This window comes from Lontra canadensis, unplaced genomic scaffold (genome assembly GCF_010015895.1).
Source record: "Lontra canadensis isolate GAN:19392208 unplaced genomic scaffold, GSC_riverotter_1.0 scaffold92, whole genome shotgun sequence".
Taxonomy (NCBI): Eukaryota; Metazoa; Chordata; class Mammalia; order Carnivora; family Mustelidae; genus Lontra; species Lontra canadensis.
In genome coordinates this window covers 4,348,127-4,368,181 of record NW_022631086.1, presented here as the reverse complement: position 1 = coordinate 4,368,181, position 20,055 = coordinate 4,348,127, and the positions used below count along the sequence as shown (strand labels likewise).

The window sequence follows — 20,055 nt, the reverse complement described above, 5'->3', positions numbered from 1 at the left end:
CCTCCCTTACGAAAGGCAAAGTGATCATTTTTGAAGCGCCTTTGAGCACTAAGATGGGGATATATGTTTAATCATATTCTACTACAGACATAGCTGCCATTTGGGGGGGAGGCTGGGTGAGAGCCCAAAGTCATCAAAATTCAGGAGAGCACTAAAAATAAACTCCCATTTTTAAGAGAGCGTAATTCTTTTTCCCATTGGCTCTAATTTTTTGGAAGTCAGAAATACCTGCAGCACAGTTGGAAGATGGTTTCTGGCCGTCCTTCTATTTCTGATTTTGTATGGATCAGCTCCCATACAGAATTATTTTCTGTCCCTGTGTGAAAGGAAACAAGGGTCTACAATTTTGCCAAAGATGTCAAGTTCAAAAGTCAAAAACTCCCTGTCCCGAGTCTCCTCATTTTCTTTTGTGTCTCATTCTATGTATGACTTTCACAAATAGTTATCAAAGGACTTCTTAGTTACTTTCTACATTTCCTGGTAGTTTTCCATCCATCTCCGTTTGCTTTCTCCCTAGCCCTGGATTCCAGCTCTCTGGGAAAGAGATTAAATGGATCCTGTTTGTCAACCCCATGCCACTCATTGTATTCTTTGAAAGGAACCGTAGGATGTGCTCGGGTCCTGGAGGTCAAACAGGTCAGCCCAAAGTCAGTCCCGGTTTGGGGAATGTAAGCACTTCAAACAAAAATGAAATGGACCCAGAGCATTGCTGCATGCCTTAGACTGCCGGTCCTTTCTGCCACCAGAGGCATTGTCTCCAGAACATGGTTATTCTAGAAGGACCGCAGCAATTTTCCAAGGTTGAAATTTGTTTTCTAATATCACGTATAATATTGTTTAATATTAAGGAATTTTCTGGTGTATCAGAATTTTTTAAATTTAGGTTTATGGTCCTTGGTTTAACAAATTTTAGGGTATCAGGATATTAGGAAAAAGTGTTGAAAACCACTGATAGCAAAAATAAGGACACAAGAGATACTTGGCAAAGAAAAGCCAAATTTGGCATTTACTTTCTCTAAAAGTTTAAAAAAAAAAAAAACCTCTCTTGACCTTTGCCTATAAAATAAAACTCAGAAATTATTCCCAAGGCTCTTTCCTAGTTTTTCATTCCACAATGCAAATAAGTACCATTATAATGTGTGTTCCTGGGGATGCCTGGGGGGGGCTCAGTTAAAAGCATCTGCCTTTAGCTCAGGTCATGATCCCAGGGTCCTGGGATCGAGTTCTACATCAGGCTCCGTGCTCTGGGGAGCCAGCTTCTCCCTCTGCCTGCCACTCTCCCTGCTGGTGCTCTCTCTGACAAATAAAATCTTAGAAAAAAAGTTTTTTCCTGACATCCTACCACAGGAAACAATTACCTGCTGTATTCCCCAGTCTGACTTGAAGTGCGGATATGGGGATCAACCAGCGAAATTTAAATGGGTCCAAGTCGGCAGAGCTGTGTGCAGGCCGGGAATTCGAGGGCTGTAACAGGAAAGCCCCCAGAGAAAAGTGTTAGAGTAAGCTCTCACCCAGAGACATGTGGAGGGAATCGAAACTTGAAGTTCTTTACAGCTGTGTGAGTGGTCAGGGTGCAGGTCTGCTCCCAGTTCTCGGAGAGCTCAGACTGTTGGGGAAGCGGGGGGAGGTGGGACAGCAGAGCTGCGGTCTGGGGAGCGCAGACGGCTAGACACCAAGCAAGAATGAGAACCAACCCTTCTGTGTCCTCATTCTTTCTGTACAGTAATCACTCTGATGGCTTGTGGTATCCACAGCTAAGCTAAGCTGTTTTTTTTTGTTTTTTTTTTTTGAACTAAGGTAAAAGTCGTTTGAAAACAAAGTTACGTAGTCTCTTACATGTATGGTGCAAACATGGGCCACTTTCAGGGATATGGAAGCTGATTTTCTATGTAGGTCCCAGCACGGGGATTTGTATAAATCTTCTTTTAAAACGGACGTTGTTTGTGGGGAGAATAAGAAACAGCCCGAGGGTCTGGTTTGGTTAGTCACCCCAGGAGTAAGTCCCGTTAGTCTAGTGAACCCCTGCTGCTGAGCGAGCATCTCGCATCAATACTGACAGGACAGAGCCATGAGGAGGTAGCTTTCATGAAATACACTTCTTGTCTTACCAATTTCTTTTTCAGTTTGCAGTTTTCTTTATAAACCAGTATGACAGCTCTCTTAAAAACTAAAGAAAGGAAAAGAAAAAGAAAAGTCTTTTATTATTTGTACAAACTTTCTTCCAAGGTTGAACTAAGACTTAGATTGTTTATTAATAGAACAAAGCTCTTCAAGCTTATGATGCTCCAAGATCCCCCTATACCAGCACAGGAGGGGATAAATGCTGCTCTCCCTCCGATCAGATTGCCAATGATGCAGAAATATCTACTTATTTAAAAGTGATCATCTGAAGGAGGTCTTGGCGATTTTTTAAAAATCCCTGTTTTGTTTTATTGAAATTTGAGGACATGGTGTTCATCTCAATGAGAATACACAGTCTATAATTGGTCTTAGTGAGAATTAAGACATTTTGAAATGCAGCAAACAATTAAGATAGCAGGTTTCAAAATAGCCTCAGGAGATCTGTTTCTGTAACACTTGGCCAGAAACACTAAGCCAAGCAGAAGGGAGAACAAGATAATGAGTATGCAGAGCGACAGCATTTTAAATAGTTGGAGGCTGGCTCTGTTAAGTCAAAAGCCATTACAGCAATGATTCTAACTCCTTCTGAAAACCAAGAGTTAGCTGGACTGGTGGGTCTAGAAAGATCTTCATTTTCACCAGCCTTTTTTAAGTTTACATTCTTTCAAAATGGGCTACTAACCAAACACTGTGAGTTCAAGGTCCTTTCTGGCTTTTCCTAGAGACAGAAATGGATTCAACCAGGAAACTGCAGAGTGCATCAGAAGCTCCCCCATGGAAAGTTCCGTTACCTGTATCATAAAAACGGGAGATGAAGAGAGAGAGATCCCAGGGGCACGCTGTCTCATGTTGGACACTGAATCACATACGTATATATGAGGATTCCAAGTACATTCAAAATAGGATTTTTATGCCCCCCATAAACATAGGGCCTTTAAGTAGTATATAGGTTTTGAAAATATGAGCAAAGCATCGAACTTTGAATAAAATCAGAAATAGAACAGCATTTTGGTTCAGTGTACGTATTATATGTAAATGGACATTGAGGTCCATCCAAAGTGTCTTCATTAATATTGACCTCAGGCTCTAGCACATTCAATCTCCTGATCCATAAACTATACTATGCCTGCAAAGAAAAAAGGACCAACACTGAAACTGTAACAAAAAATTAAACTCCAGTTGTTTTCTGTTCTTGCCTTCTCTACAGAAACTGTTTCCTTATACATAGACTTTAAAAGCTCAAGATTCTAGTTTAGTAATCAACCAGAAAAGAAAAATACAGAAATTGTCAAATTCCACTTCAACTAGTTCTGTAAGTAAGGACGTAGCTGCCGATGTTAGATATCAGGTTCTCTCTACCTGCTAGTTCCCATTGCCTCCCTGTCAGCTCGAGCTCTCCATGTACGAGCCCACCTCTGGGATGAGTCCTGCCTCATGGAAAGGGAGGAGGAGGTAGGGATATAAGCTTAGTGATATTTCTTGTTTACTTTCATACAATGTTAAGGTGAAGTAAGATTACATTCTTAAACCAATACAAGGAATTTTATGTTCCACTGATACTTAAATGGTATGGTTTATTGCAAGCACTAAGATTTAAAAAAAAAAAAAAAAAAGGCATATTCTCCTGTAGGAGGGCCTGAACACAGTGGCCTAGTTTGGAGACCACCTATAGATGCAGCGAACAAATGCCTCCCAGAATCCAGAAGTCCCACTGACCTCCTTCTCTGTTCCACTCTGCTCTGCCACTAGCTGGTCAAACACGGTCCCATAATCCTCGTAGATCTTTTGCATCTCATTGATGTGGCTCGCTACTTTTTCCATTGCCTTTAGTGCTTCTGAAAAATATGAAATCATTTTTATAAATTTTGTTTAAGTCCTACCAAAAGCAATAATGAAAAAGCTCAAGATTCAAGCCAGGATTCAAGACCAGTTCTTACTAACAGAAGCATTACTCAGGTGTGGCTCACACAGCCCACTGTAAGTAGAATGATCTCCCACCTCCAGTTCTCTTTGAAATGAGGCAAAACACAGGTAAAAATTATCACTAATAGTAACAGCTAATGCTGATCGAGCACCTTCAATTTGGCAGGTACTATAACAGGTGGTTTATGTTAATCATCTCATTTCATCCCCACAGCAACTCAGTGACTGGAGGAGCTGTAATTAATCCCACTTCACAGATGAGGAAACTGGGGTGCAGAGGGATTAAGTATTTTCCCAGACTTCTAAAGAGAGAAATGAAGAATAGAGCCAGAACCGAAACCCAAGAGTGACTGGCTATGTGCCTCCCTGTAAATGCTGCCTCTCCTCCCAGGCCAGTGACTGACCTGTGAACCACACAGTTTGTTAGCAAGAACTTACTCATGTCTCCGTAAATGCCCCTAATGGCCAGAGCAGCGTTTGCATTATACACGGTGCTTATTAGTAACTTTCTACTTGGGCATGTGAGGGACAAAAGGACTTTGTCACAGTCAAAAAGCACAATTTCAGGTTACCTATAAATTTAGTATTTTTCGTATTTTGTTCTCCTGATTCGGTATTTTAATTCAGCTTGGAGGCAAGTTTGGAAGGCAATCTGTAACCACTTAAATAAACATCATCTTGGTGAAAAAGGATCTTTTCACATTATTTGCATACTAATGATAATTTGTATCGTTTACTTGTTGAATTTAAGTCACATGTAAAAAATTTGTTGGTCTTTGTTACTTATGATACAAAAGTACATGCTTGTCAGAGAAAAAGAGCCAGTTTAATTAACACTCTTTTCAGTGTTCATTATTCAGTACTACTAAGCATCCCTTTAAGGGATACTCTACGATCAATCTGAAGGGCTCTGTGTATCTGACAAACTATCTCGGGCCAGCAATTTCTGAGGGTGCGGAAGCAGACCGGCCTCCGCCACTGTCGCTGGGGCCGGGCTGCGGGCCTGGGCTCTGCTCTCAAGTCCCCACAAGGTGGAGCCTCACCCAGCGGATCCCGCAGCGGCGCGGGGCAGCCGGCAATACAAAACCTCCCGAAGGGGGGCAGGAAAATGGGCCCCATTCTCCGCAGCACTGTTGTGCTAACCAAGAGACCCAAAGGAACGGATTTCACCTCTCTGAGCCCAAATATGTTCTTTGAAAAATGAAAACGGAATCATCCCTCCAGAGGGGAACAGTGCTCCTCTGATGACATAATTTTGCCCAAGGATCCTGTCATCTAAAGGCTATTTTCACATAGATTCTACCTAAGCTTAAGAACTGCAGGACGGAGGCAGGTCTATGACTGGGAAACGAAGCAGGGAAGAGAAGTGGGGCCTCGCAGGCTCTGCGCGTGGCGGTGGCCGCAGCCCACGCTCTTACCAGTCAGGTGATAGTGCTCCTCGCTCTCGTGGTCCGTCAGCGACACGAGCTCCTTGAGCAGCAGAGGGTACTTGAGCACCCTCTGCACCGGCTTGATGAGGTAGGACTCCAGGGTGGAGGAATGCTGCTTGGTGGGATTCCGGGCATCCAGAAAAGCCTTGAAGGCTTTATCAGTTTTAGCTACAAGCAGGGGGATACAAGACCCTTAGGAGAGCACAGCAGGATAAATGAAACCCTACTTCATTTAGTGTTTAGTGGAGTCCTAGCTCATCCACTTCTGCAGCCCTCCTAATGGCATTTTTTATAAAAACGCAAATGCTTCAGAGGGTCAGGCGCCCAGGTGTCAGCGCGGATTCAGCATCACAGCTCGGGGGCAAGTCCCATGGAAAAGGGGAGTTTACGAGGCTCTCTATATAACAGCACAGTCTCTACACCCAAGAGGAACACCGAGTTGAAATGTAGGAATGTCTGACTTTCAGGGCATATTCACATGCAACCCCGTGAGAGACTGTCAGAGGTGCCTAAAAAGTGAATTTCAACCAATTCATAAAGCCACAAAACAGTATCATCCAGACCCTACACCTATGCTGCAAAAGAATCCTATAGCAAAATAAACTAGTAATTTGCCCCCACTGTCCTCGCACGGACTGTTAATTTTCTATACAGCAGGGACTATCTTGTTTTCTTTTAAAATAAGTTGATAAGCACTGCAGCCTTCTCCGAGGCTTCAGAGACTCCACAGCTCTGACCAGTCTATTCCGCCGGATGTGACCTTCAGACCACCACGGGCAGGGAAAGCCGGCCGTGTCCAGCATCTGACCTTACGACGGGGACACCTGGGAACCCAACCCCGTTCAGTTTTGAGAAAGTGTCAGTGGATGCATCAGTCACTGCTTTGGATTCCACCTGCTGACACTGCTTAACCATCTTCTTGGAATTCAGCCAATTTGAATGAAATTATACCCCTATTTGGGGTTTTGTCACAAAGGCAAAAATCTCTACCTTCTAGGAGATGATGTGCCATTTTGAATGTGACCACCAAAGTGGATGGTGGGATGATCCTTCAGAACGGAGCAAAGCGTTGGTGGGCCTTAATTCTACTGTCAGTAAGAAGGTGTTCCTTGAGGAAGTGCTGGCGGGGGTCAGATCTCTTGTCTAAGCAAGTAGGGAGACAGATTTTGGCTGCTGCTTGTTCCCCTGAAGCACCTCAAGACTCCATTTCTTAACCTTGAACCTGTTCTTCTATGATACTTTAAGGATCGATATTGAAACCAAATGGCAGAGCTGCCTCAGTGGAACCGGCTAAATGCTCTGAGTGCGGGAATAAACCTCGACACGCCTTCTGTGAAGCTGCGGAGACTGCTGCCTGGTTTTGAAAGAGAAACTCTGAAGGGCAACCCTCAGATCCTATTCGTGCCACCTGGAACCGTATCATGACAGAGGAAGGGGTCTGGAATTCAGCTTGGCTGCTACCACCCTGCTGATGCAACTAAAAAAGTACAAGTACCACACATTGGCCACTGTCACTGTCACAAGAGAGCCCGGGTTCCCCGGCTTCCAGAGAGCTGGCAAATCAAAACGATGCATGAGACCCGCTGTCATTCTAAAGAAGGCACTCAAGTCCCAGGGGAAGTCCTTTCCATCCCGCGTTTGTGTCCAGGGCCCCGCTGAATGTGGACGTGGCCAGGAGTGGGCACACAGACTTCCGTCACTCTGAATGCTTCTGAGAGTTCCAAACGGAATGGCCTCCTCCTGGGTGGCAGGCTGAGACCAGGGGTATTCCTCAAAGCTCCCCAGTCCCTGGGGCTTTGGATCCAGACTCTTGGGGACGGAGCCCTCAAAACCCAACCCCAGGTTAGGGTTAGGGACTAGGGGAATGGCAAGCCCTGTCTGCCGGCTTTGATTCGACCTTTATGGAGAGCAGCGTTGAGGGCTTGGATAAGAGTGAGTGCCAGGCTCTGGGTTGTCGTCTACGGGGCTGCTGAATGTCGGGGTGGCTTTAAGGCGGCTTCCAGATTCCTCCTACTCTGAATCCTTTCCGGAGTTCCAAAGACCAGGGTTTCCTTCTGGGTGGCAGGCGGAGTCCTCTGGTAGTGCTCAAGGTCCCCAAACCCGGGGCCTTTGGATCCAGGCTTTTGGGGGCGCACTCCTCAGAACCCAACATACGGTTAGGGTTAGGGCCTAGGGGCATGGCAGGACCAATCTGAAGGCGCAGTGGAGAGCTGGGGGTGTGGGGGTGCTGGGATAAGGGCGGGGATCCGGGTGAGCATCAGGCTCTGGGTTTCCAGCAGGGGCCGCTGAATGTGGGGGTGGCCTCAGGTGGGCCTGCGGATTTCTCCTGCTCTGAAACCTTTCTGAGGAGCCAAACGGCGCGGTTTCCTTGCGGCTGGCAGGCTGCGACACCCAGTATGGCTCCGGTGTCCGCAATCCCTGGGGATCCGAAGCAAGGCCCCTGGGGAAAGTCCTCTCAGAACCCAGCCAAGGGCCAGGGACTAGGAGCTCGGCAGGACTGATGTGCAGAAACGTAGGACATCTTCCCGGCGGAGGCTGTGGCAGGTTCGGGTCAGGCTCCCCCATTCCCGTGAGAGAATGAGGCGGCGGCGGCGGCCCGGTGACCTGCTCTGGGGCCGCGTCAGGCCGACGTAAGGTGCCTTCGGCTGCGGGAGCCGCACAGGCGCCAGGGGCCCCGCGGCCCACGGATCCATGCCGGCACCCCTCACCTTCCCTCATGTCCCCGCCACCAGAAATGAGATGCCGAAGAACGCGCCAGAAACGCTCCTGACAGAGCCAGACTGGAGAGCTTTCCTCTCAGGCGCGTGGCCGCGGAAGCTGCCTCAGCCACAGGACGGCTTCAGGTGAGGCAGCATTCCTGATCCGGTGTGACAGGAGCACACAAGGCCCTTGAGCAGTGGATGGTGACAGTGGCACAAAGCTCCCTACTGAACAAGGTCACGGCTGTCATCAGATCCTCAAATACACCGCGCGGGCTTGGCCGGCTGACTGGCCCGGGACTGAAAGCCCAGGCACTCCGTGCACTTGCCGAAGAAGGCCTCCAGCCCTCCCGCTGCAGCACCGCGCGTGCGCGGCCTCACGCGCGGCGTCTCCCGCGGCCTCTCCCTCTGCGGGCCTGCGCATGCGCAGCCTCTTCTGTCCCGCAGCCTCTCCCCTGGCCCGCAGAGCAGGGTCAGCAGTCCGCACGGAGGGAAGAGGTCCACCCAACGAGTCTATCTGGGCTTCCAGAAAACGAAAGGCTTCAGTGAAAGCCAATGAAAGAAGACGCTGAAAGTGTGGAGAGATGAAAGGTGCTTCAGGGACAGGATGTGGGCTCTTAACTGTTTACCTGGTTCCATCAAAAAGGGAGTGTGGTGGTGGGGTCTGCGGTGGTTCCTCGGGCCGAAGACGGTTAAGGAGAAAGGAAGAAAACAGCATACGTTCTTTCCTATCCCCACCCACCAGCTTAGAGGTCCCGGTTTTTAGATTAGGGAATTTGGCAAAAAAAAAAAATAAGAAAAAAAAATCCAGAGGTAATTTAACAGCAGAGTGACACATAGCTGAGAAACATCTCTGCTCTTAGGACACGTGTTCATTGCTACCAATAAACTGAAATAAACCAGCAATTTTTTCTTCTAATGTCTGTCAATTTAAAGGTCAAGAACAGAGTATGATCCATTAAAACTGCACTTATTTCTACTTATTAAATGCAAATTTACTCTTAATAACTGAAAAAAAAAGGCACAACTATAAAGGTATGAGCAACTTACCTCGCTCCAGAACCTTCTGTACTTTAATATGATTAGCACAGAATCCACTGTAGAGTTTAAAATGGTCCGCGTAATAAAGGAAAGAGCCTCCAAGGGAAAAGAGCAATTTCTAGAAGGGGAGGGAAAAGTCACATTGGACATGGTTTAATCAGTGTCTGCTGGCTCTGAGATGGCATCTGACTACTTTGGTGTATCCATGGCACCTGTCTCTCCGACACCAGGGCACTAATGCCACAGAGAAACCACCAAATGAAATAAACTCAGGACTACCCCCATTTTCACAGCAGACTGAGAACGGCCTGGCACTCCCCTAGCAGACCTTTAGTTTGATTGAATGCTTTCTGGTAGCAGAGCCTACTGACACCACGGGCACAGGACAAGAAAGTTCTACAAAAATAAATCCGACAAAGTGGGATATGAATGATCTGGGAGGGTCATCAATCAAGCCACCTCTGCATGACTCAGGACAGATGCTTTTGTCTGTATCCTGGCCTGTCCGCCTTCTCCTGTCTTGCACCTTTCCTTCCCGGGAGAGGCTCCTCACCACTCACAGATGCCCACATTGGAGACAGGGTTTCATCAAAGAACCGCTGACCTATGCTTTTCATCCCAGCATCACATGACCATGAAGATGCGAGATTAGATGCAGGGTAGGGGCTCCTGCATCGAGCAAACTCCCTACAAATGGTTCAGTAGATCTGAGCAAACAGTGTGGTGGACATGCTCTGCCACCAGGCCAATTCTACATAAGTTGTGCCACCCAGACGTCTGACTACCAGAACCACTCAAAATGAAAACGTGGCCTGCTTTTACTCCCTGCCGGAGGAAAACAGCACAATGAGAGCACTAAGTTTACCTTGTCAATGGGCAAGGGACAGCGATTTCTTTCTCAAGGGAGCGTTCTGCACACCACCCATTTATTTTTGCTTAAAACCAAAGTTCAAAAATACTTACTCTGAACTGTGAGGGAGTCTCAAGGCTGTTAAAGTCCGAGGATGCTGAAATCCCATCCTCCAGAGTTTCCAGAAACACCTTTTGAAATTCAAGCATCTCTGGCAAACTTCCAAAAAGTGACTCCATCTAGTATGAAGGCCGGGATCAGAAAGAGGGTATTAGCAGTGAAGACCCAGAGACCACTCTAACCCCGAGACAGGCAAATCCCAGGCTGTTCACCAAGAAGCAGACAGAAGGACGTCCTTCAAAGAAGGCAGCATATTCACTCCGTGACCTAGTATATACACAGAATTTTTACAGCTCTGGTTCTAGTAATTCTAAAATAACCTTGTAAGTGGATGTAACAATGGATTCAAATGAATGTAAATGGATTCAAATTAGCAAAAAATGGAAGTCAGTAGAAAAGAATTGCTGAGATTTAACATTAACAAGTCATGAACTAAAGAGCGACTTTTGGCCACACCTTCTTTCCAAAAAGGACACTGTCCTGTACGGGTAAACTCTTCTCACTGAGCCTCACATGGCAGAGGCCACATAAAAGGTTTTGGACGAGGCCACACCTGGGTCCCTCTGATGACCCTTTAGTCCTGGATGTTCTTTGGGGATCAGCAGACAGAACCTCCGGGGAGGTCCACTAACGGGCAAACAGACTGACCTGTGTGTCAGGGGACAGGGGAAAGGGACTGATTACCTCATCTTGGGTGAGAAAGGTCTCATTTTGAAGTGGCTCCAAGTATAATTCAAAGAGGCAGCTCAGATCCTGAAAGACAGAAGAAGAGAATCTTTATCACACATGTCTCCGAAAAACCCGAGTTTCCAGCAACCCTAACCACAGTTCTCCCACCAGCAATGATGGATTTCAAGTCTTGATGAAATTCATGACCCTAAAGGTGGTTACAATTATTTCTGACCTAATTCACAGACGCCAGTAGCCAGTGCACTCAGCAGCTGGAACACCCGTCCTGCTTGGTTCGACAGCCTGGTGGCAGAGACCGTGACCAAGTGCAGCATCGTTCACCCCCCTGCAGAGAAGGTGAGCTCTGGCAAGGCCCCCCTGTCGGGAGTGACTACACCGTCCAGCTCACCCTGCCTCCTCCTCTGTCTCAGGGAGCATGGCGACAGCCCCACCGTGGAGCTGAGAGGGACGAGACAAGATCTGGGAAGCTCTTCAACTTTGGAGTTGACGCATTAGCAGAATTTCAAACTCCCGTATTCAGATGCAAGAAAAAGTTTCCAGAGGTTAAGTGCAGTCATGATGTGTACAATCTAGGCCCTGTTTGAGTCTCCGGTAAACTGGGCTCCAGAGTACAGAACAGTGGGAGTGGACAGTGTTCACAAAACTCTTTAGATAATAGGTTTATTTAATAATTTGAAGCCAAGACCAGGATACAATTTTGTAATAGAAAATGGGTTTTTTTTTTCCTTATTTCATTTATTCTAAAGAATTCTGAGAATGAAAATGCTAGACGTGATTGATTACAAAGTCCATTACTTTGCTCCCTCGTTTTACAGTGGAGAAATCTAGACCGGAAGAGCTTTGCCAGAGCCTGAAATCTCCAGGACTTTACGGCACAGGTCCTGGGAGCAAGTGGACAGGCCTGTGATGCCCTTTCCTCTGCAGCAATGAAAAGCTCCCTGGCCTTCCCTCCCTCACCATCCTCCACGGTGACTGCTTCAGAGCAGGGCGATGTGAGGAGTTACTGAACCGTTTATCAGCAAACACACCAGTGCTGCAAATTCCAAGTTGCATGCAGGGACCAAGGTTAGATGAACAGGGAGTAAAATCCCGTGTTAAATGTCAGGCACAAAGAGAAATGACGAAACAAAAGTGGTGTGTGTGTGTGTGTGTGAACCACAAGAGGCACCCGGTGCTGGTTATGCGGTCAGAGACAGTGACGGGCTGCCCTCCTTCCTCGTGCCGGCCGGGGCCGCCCAGGAGGACTTACACACCAGGAGCCGGGAGCACTGAGCCGCGGAGCCAGCCAGCTGCAGCCCTACGAAAACAAAGTGCAGGGTTGCTTGCAGAGCGAAGGGTCCTTTCTGTCCAGCTCGCCCAGAACATCCATCTCAGTCCTCTGCCAGCATCTCAGCGGAACAACCCTCCCGGTGCGGTGTGGCCGAACGGGGAAGCAGAGGCACGTGGCGGGCAGCAATAGAAACTCTGAATTCCGCCCTCGCCTCTGTGGGTGAAAGCTCATGACCACCGTCCCCAGGGGGCCAGAGGGTCTCTGAAGCCTCAAACCACCCAGCGCAGGCAGCTGCTTCGGAAAGGCTGTCACGTTCACGGGATGACCCAGAAGCCAGGTCTGAGCCCCCCGCGCGCACCTCATCTCCCCATGTGAGATACTGGACAGGACGTCATGGGATAAAGAAAGTAAACTGCCAACTCTACAGCTTTTCTTTCTCCCCGTGGGGCCAGAAGGAGAAGCTCTGGGTAGTTCCACCTGCGAGCAGGCCTTCTGCAGCGTCCAGATGAAACGATGGTGACAGTGATGAAAGGGGAAGCTCAGATTTGCCGTGTGGAGGAAGGAGGAGACAGCCGTGTGCACGCACACTGGAACGCGGGCACGCCCGTCCGAGAGGGACTGGAGGGGACCACCCGAGGCTGTGCCGCCACCCTGAGGCAGAGCCTGGGGGCACTGGCAGCCACTGCCCGGTGCCAGGCCGCTTCCAGCAAACACAGACGGCAGAAGAACCTTGTCTTCCCAGGCTCCAGTGTCCTTCAGAAATTGTTTCTCAAACTACAGACTGGGTTCCTCAGAAAAATAAATGAATTCTTCGGGTACTGAAGATCCTCGCACCTACCCCTCTGTGCCGGGGTGGAAGCGGCCCCGTGATGACCATGGCTCTGTCATGGGACCTGTCCCACATGGCCACCGCCACCAGGCAGGTCTGGGGGCTGCCCCAATAGCCGCTTGTGAGCAAGTCGTTCTCTAGTTCCTCAGCCCCTGAAGTCATCTCCAGCCCTCTCCCGCCACCAGCACAGACGCCCTTCCCACAGACTGCAGATGACAAACCAGAACATCTGTTTCCATAGCGAAAGCTACCTTGGCAACGAAATGAGCCGAGAATCTAATTCTTCCAAGTCCTCAGCTCGTCGGCCCCTCGCCCACCCCCCAGGCAGCGATCCGCCGCTTCCAGGAGCAGGTGGCTCTGTCAGGACTGCTGGGGTTCGGGGCACATGTGACCCAGGGACCCCCGCCGACAGCCGGCCACCCCGGGAGTTGGTGGGGTTGGGGGGGGCAGACCGAGCAGGGAAGAAAACGCGGCACCTTCCGTTACCTTCACGTAGGACTTCTCCGTGTCCATCAGCTCCTGGATGACTTTTCGGAGGCGATCTGCATCGGAGAGGTGACGAGCCAGCGGCCGCGGAGGTGGGTCCCGAGTCCCCCTCGGCCCTTCCATGCTGTCGCTCTGCACGTCGCTGAAGCTCCTACACAGCGCGATCTGTCCTGCACTCTGAGAGGGGGCGAGACGGGGACAGTCATGGACGGGACACGCTCCGTGATGACCGGCTTCCCAGCAAGCATGCAGACAGCGTTTATCTCTGCCCAGGGCTCTCTGGGCGACCTCACAGGGACAAACGTCTAGGGCAAATAGTCTCCTTCATCTCAAACAAGCCTGGCTATCATTCCAGAACATGGTAGTAAAGAGAGGAGCTCAGTGTTGACACAGGATGCTTTTTTGTTGTCCTAGTAGCTGTCTGACAGATGGCTCTTTCGTACTGACCCTAGCAAACAAGGCACAGGACTAGCCGTCACTGTAACAGACTTGAGGGTGTTCTAAAACCAAGCTGGTGGCTTTCTAAGAGCACGGTGGGGAGCCTAGGGAACGGCGTGACACAGCAAGGACTTTAGGATGGCTTGGCCACAAGACCCCGCAGCGCTGCCCTCAAATCCAACCGTGAGCCCCGCGCTCTCACACCAAGTAGCAGAAAACGAATCAAAAGGTCAGAGGTGCTGCATGTGCTGGGGACAGGTGTGAAGGTAGGGACCTCCCCTACCCTGTGGGTTGCGCAGCCCCCCTCCCCAGAAGGGCCCAGAGGGGTGCAGGTGATACAGCAAAACCCAGCGAGTGCCAGAGAAGAGGGATGAACCGGCTTTGTGGGAACCTTTCTGATGAGAGTGGGAATGGAATCATCCAGACTGAGGGACAAGACGGGTGACTGTCAGTCCCCCCGACAGTGCAGGTTCCTACTTGAATTTAAGCACAATAAAGAAAAAGCCTTCTCAAGGGGAGCCCGTCTATATGGTCCTGCCTAGGCCGGGGCGTTGAGGTCTCAAATGTGTCTCCTCCCATTGTTTCCACAGTGCCTGCAATGCCATTGGATTACACTCCGTGTCTTCTCCCCGCTCTTTCTCCTTTCGTCTCACCCTCATCCAAGCTCCAGCCCATCCTACCACCCACCGGTGTGGAAGCCTGTCCAGGGCAGGGGCCTTTAACTGGCACTGCCCTGGGTGCCCAGCTCAGTGGCCAGGGCCCAGCCGACGCGCGCTCTGCTCGCCTCCCCACACTGCCATTGTCCCAAGAGACAAAGCAGCATGCCCAGTACCAGTGACTACCCGCCATCCGGCTTCGGCCACCATCCCTTAGCTGAAAGTCTCCCTTCTTCAGTTTAAGTGCCTTCAGCCCTGACCTCTCGCACTCTGGCTGGGGTCAAAAGCTCAACTGGGCACAACCACCTCTTAATGCTCCATTCACTTTCCTGGGGACGTTTCAGAGCACGAACAGCTCACGTGAGTGTGAGGGTCGACCCCAGCGGCCTGAGGCACCCCTGCTACAAACGCTGACACCTGCCAAATGAGAGTGTTGACACAAAACCGGGATGCCCTTGCCCTCCCTTCTTGCCTCCCTCCCTGCCCTACCGTCCACACTGATCTTCTGGCCAGTCTTTTAATTCAGTGGGTCTCAACTGGGGGCCGCCTCTGTCTCCGGAAAGAACACCGGTCCTGCATGAGCAGCCAGTACCCTTGCCAAGGTGAGAAGCACCGAAGCACAGCCCAGGGCTCACCGGAAGCCAACCCGGGCTCGTGTGGAGCCAACCAGAGAGGAAGAGTCCATAAACCAACGGGAGCCACTCCGCGGTGCGCAGGAGGCTTCGGGAAGAGGAGCGCTGACACGGCCCTGGAAAGCACACGTGTTCCAAGGGAGAACCACAAAATGAGCCAGAAGGACAAGGGGAATGAGCACTGTAATACAGAGCCCGACTCAGGAGAGTGAAAGTGAGGCTCCTTTCCCAGCCAGATGTCTGTGACCAGAACGCCCAGACTCTGGGCTCTTGAAATATCATTATTTCTCTCGTTTTCACATAAATCTTGGTGCAGAAGTTAGATCAACCACATTAACAGGCACTAAGTATCCAACTAGACACTGACCTATATATATACAATACAAAATAATTTACTTCCCAAACAGTTCAAAGCATGTGTAAGTACTAATAATTCTCCTTTGATACATGCGTTATCCACAGTTTTATTAACTGTGAACACAAGCGTTTTTCTGGTAACGCCCGTCAGAAGACATTCATTCTGGGTAAACTTATACAAAAAAAAAAAAAAAAAAGAAAGAAAGAAAAAGAAAACAGATGTGGATCTTAAGGCACCAATCAAAATGCATCTTGATTTATCAAAATGTCTCACTTCATGTTTCAGACAACCAAATCTTAGGACTCATGCCCTGAAAGCCTAATGACAGAAAAAGTCAAATGGAACAGGGAAGCCAAAAGGCGGCTGTTCTCCCCCCGGGGCTGTAAGCATCATGGAGGAGCAGCACTAGGGCACACAACCAGACCACTCCAAACCCTGCGCTCCTCCTTTCCAGTGGCTCTTAAACCCGGCCGCATATTACGCACTTCTGCGAGCTTTAAAAAAATACCCAAGGCTGGACCGACTCACTCAGACTCTGTGGGGGGCCCAAGCTATGATTATTTTTTCAAAGCATCCCACGTGAGACTGGCTGCTGCTCTACCCAGCATTGCAGCGAGCAGCCTCGACTTCGGCTTCCCAGGAGTAGCGCTGCCTACGGCCTGATCATGCTGCCCCATGGTCTACAGAGAAAGACAGCCACGTAAAAGGTATGTGGCCTGAGCTCGTGGGACAGAGGAAATAGACGGAATCATACCCATGGCCCTGGTAGTCTGGGTCCGGCCCTCCACGAACTGAGCTAAACCACCCAGATAATACTACTACTGAGACTCCCAAACTCACTTAATTGGAAATCTCTATGCTGGTATTTGCACCACAAGCTCAGACAATGTAATTTTGCAATTCTGAAAAATAACAGCTTCTAGGGCTATAGAATCTATATTAAGCTCACATATACTGCACAAAATAAGATCCAACAAAATGCACCATAAGTTAATGGCAGCTGGTGAGCTTACAGCTTTGCCTTGCTGGGATGTCAAAAATCACACCTAACAATGCAGTGTTAAAATAACGAGACTTTAAAAATACAGTATCTTGCCATTTTAGAAAATCTGAATTCATTTGAAGAACACTTCTGGTAAGATTAACTGGGAAAAGTGAAGGTTCGTGGAGATTGTGAGAGCAAACGCACTTTTTAACGTGCCATGATCAAGTGCTCAGATGCGACAAAGTCACCTTTCTCAGGCGGAGCAGTTTAGCTACTGTCTGGGGGAGGTGGTGACGGTTACTTGGAATCAGGAGGCAGGAACTCTAAAAGAAGACTAATTCTAAAGGTGTTCTTACATCGCACCCCCAAGACTCGCCTGTGTGGTTACATTTCAGTTTCTCTATTCGTAGTGACAGTCGCCCGCACCAGCTGTTAAAGGTAGAATTCTGGGGGACGCCTGGGTGGCTCAGTTGGTTAAGCGGCTGCCTTCAGCTCAGGTCATGATCCCAGGGTCCTGGGATCGAGTCCGCATCAGGCTCCTTGCTCAGCGGGGAGCCTGCTTCTCTGCCTCTGCCCTTCCCCCTGCTTATACACTCTCTCTAGCAAATAAATAAAATCTTTAAAAAAAAAAAATAGAATTCTGGGTGTGTCTGATGAACAATTTCTAGTAACAGTGACTACTTTGGTTGGCCCGTTTTCAAACCCAACAGTGATGGGGGTGAAAAGCACAGGCAAGGTGCAGAGGACCAGCATTCTCTCCCAGCCCTGCCCCCCGTCCTCCACACGATCCTGGGTGAGGCTCATTTCCGAGTCGACTTCCTTATTGCTGGAAGAGAAGTGGCATTACCTATCCCATCAAGTCACCCCTTGAACTGCCAACGAGGTCCTAGAGAAAAGGGAGCTCACACTTGCTGAGTCCCTGCTGGATGCCAGACAGACATAGCTGGCAAGGGTCCTCCCCGACCCGCCGGCGCGCAATCCTTATTGGGACTGAGACGACACACATGAGGAGTCAAGAGATGAGGGGTGAGGGACTGGGACAGCACAGGACCGGCTCCTGGCTAGCTCTCTGCAGGGTGCCCGCCCCTCCAGGATACCTCCTGGGCCTCTGCCCCTGAGGTTGTGGCTTCCTGGCCCCCGCAGGCTGCCTCTGCTCGGAGAACACCGCAGCTCCCACACAGCCACAGACGACCTCCACGTCTTTTAGGCACCACGTCCCCCCCCAACCCCACTGCGGGATGCTGCTTATAAAGCAACAGACAGATGTTTACAAGTCAGGGCTGGGGGCCCATCTGGATTCGGAAGCCCAGCAGCGTGTGCCTCTGCAGGAGAAGGAACGCCCCCACCTCAGACGCACATCGAAGCTTCCTGGCTTCCAGTCTGTGGGCTCAGTGCTAGGAATCGTGGGCTCACTGTGGGCTTCATTTTTTATAGGCGAGCGCGAAACAAGTGTTTTCTTTATGGCTTCCTTTTAAAACTTAAATGAAGAAACAGTTGTCCCTAAAACTATGGTGTAAGGATACAGCAGTGATAGTGACCAAAACACATTTTTGTCAGGTTTTGAGCTTACACCAAGGCTGATCCCGGCTTGGAAATGATTTGATCTTATTTACAGCCGAGGAACTCCCTGAAGACCTGGGCATGAAGGTGCTTAAGTACTCTCGCCACACACACACACGTAACTGTGCAAGGCGACGGGTGTGTCGTTAACTTGACCGTGATAATGACGGCTCAGTGTCTGTGCACAGCAAATCATCAAGTGGTACACTTTAAAGATAGTTTTATCAACCATACCTTGAAAAAACTGGGAGAGAAAAGGTATCCGAAAGTTACTTTTGGTTTCGGTGTTTTCAATGTGCGGCTAAGGAGGCCTGCTGCTCCCTTAAACTGGGGAAGAAACGTGTCTCCGCTCCAGGCGCCTCACCTCCCAGCAGCGGCAACAACGCAGCGAAGGATGCTCCGGCGCCTTGCCCTGGGTCTTTCGGGAGGAACGCAGGGGCAGAGCCCGAGTGCCCCTTCTGACCTCGACTCAGTGCAATGCTCTTGCACAGAAAGGTGTCGTGCCCCCTTCCTCCTGGTTTCAGATTAATAAAATCTCATCCCCTGGGTGTAACAACTTTGACATGTACTCTCTCTGATTTGGAAACATGGCTACTGGAGGCTTTTGACCTTACACTAGGATTTGGATCTTAAAAGAAAAAAATCACGGTGGGATGAGTACATCACATTGTCTAGAAGTATCCTGAGATGCTGCAGTCACTCCATGGAATATCAGGGCCATCAGGAGCCCGCAGCTCAGGAGCCAAGTGTGGCCTGGGCTTTCCCACCTGTCAGCAGCCCAGTGGTCACGGAGGGAGGGACGGCAGGCGCTGAGGACTCCTCTGTCAGAGGTGGCTGTTTGTAACACTTGGGCCCTGAATACTTCCAGCCTAAGAAAAGGGGCTGAAAAGTGCTGCATAACTTGGAATCCTATTTCACGGGGAAAAGGTAAATGACAGCATTTCCAGCATGCGCTCCTTTCAGTCCCTGGTTAAGAAGAAACGAATGTTAACTTGGAGGGAAGATTCTTAGAGGACTTAGCTGACATGTAGACCTCACAGGAAAGATACCCTCGTCCTGCTTGGGTATCTGGTCCTGTGACAACAAGGGGTCCGTTTGGGAGCTCCCTAGCTGCCACGGCGTCCCCCTCTCTCCACCACGCAGACCAGCTGAGACTGAACCATCGCCGGGAAGCGAAGCCCTGTCTGGATCATGGCCACAGAGTTTCATTACACCAGCACACGAAGCAGAAGAGCTAGGTTTCTACTACTTCTATTACCCCTAAAAAGAATGTTAGAAAAAAAATAAAAAACAAGCTTTAGACTCTGGGCAAATGACTAGTTATGCTCCAGGATAGTCCAGCCCTGGGAAGGTGCAGTCTGCAGCTCTGTGTGTGCTCTTATCATCTGGAAGCTTCGAGAAGCCTGCAGGACCCAGCGATCTGAGTGCAGCTACCGTGTCAGCTGTCACATCCTAGCAAATTGTCAGGAAAGTTCCTCTTAGTTTAAAAAAAAAAAAAAGGAATATCTAAAAATTGTTCAAAGGACTTTTCAATTTACTCTGCACTACATTAAAGTCACTGACTAACTTACAGAAAGATCTAATATTATCCCCTAATGGCCCCAGCAGCAGGAATCCAGAAGGAGCACAAAGAGCCAAATGACTTCCTGGGAAGGCGAGCAGAGATGGGCTTTATCCCACAGGGAGCAAGGTGGCCCCCCAACCCCGCGCCAGGTCAGACTTCAGCGGCTGCAGGCCCCGTGGCTGAGGCCATACCTGACCCCCACCCCCAGGGGTTCTCGGGAGGGGATGAGGGGACAGTGCTCAGCACCTTGGCAGGCTGGGGTGGGGGTTAAAAAGCATTCAGGGTGATCAATGAAATTCATATTTGGGCGGGGGAGGCAGGGCACTGGTCTTAGTGAAACAATCCCTGGATGGAAAACTCTAGAGAAACAGGTTTTTAGATTTATCAAAATGGTACAAAAAGG

The 20,055-nt window shown here is 49.4% G+C and overlaps 1 protein-coding gene across 3 annotated transcripts in view; it reads right to left on the bottom strand.

Moving 5' to 3' along the window:
* TIAM2 (TIAM Rac1 associated GEF 2) overlaps positions 1 to 20,055 on the bottom strand; it is a 110,999-nt gene that overhangs the window by 2,843 nt on the left and 88,101 nt on the right. For all 3 annotated transcript variants that reach the window (XM_032836408.1, XM_032836409.1, XM_032836410.1), the window contains 10 exons: positions 13,460 to 13,636; positions 10,869 to 10,937; positions 10,178 to 10,303; positions 9,224 to 9,332; positions 5,463 to 5,642; positions 3,838 to 3,956; positions 2,804 to 2,912; positions 2,109 to 2,167; positions 1,359 to 1,464; positions 229 to 316 (listed from right to left, as the gene is read on the bottom strand). In XM_032836408.1, coding sequence (XP_032692299.1) covers positions 229 to 316; positions 1,359 to 1,464; positions 2,109 to 2,167; positions 2,804 to 2,912; positions 3,838 to 3,956; positions 5,463 to 5,642; positions 9,224 to 9,332; positions 10,178 to 10,303; positions 10,869 to 10,937; positions 13,460 to 13,636 — 1,142 coding nt within the window. The remainder of the gene's footprint in view (positions 1 to 228; positions 317 to 1,358; positions 1,465 to 2,108; positions 2,168 to 2,803; positions 2,913 to 3,837; positions 3,957 to 5,462; positions 5,643 to 9,223; positions 9,333 to 10,177; positions 10,304 to 10,868; positions 10,938 to 13,459; positions 13,637 to 20,055) is intronic.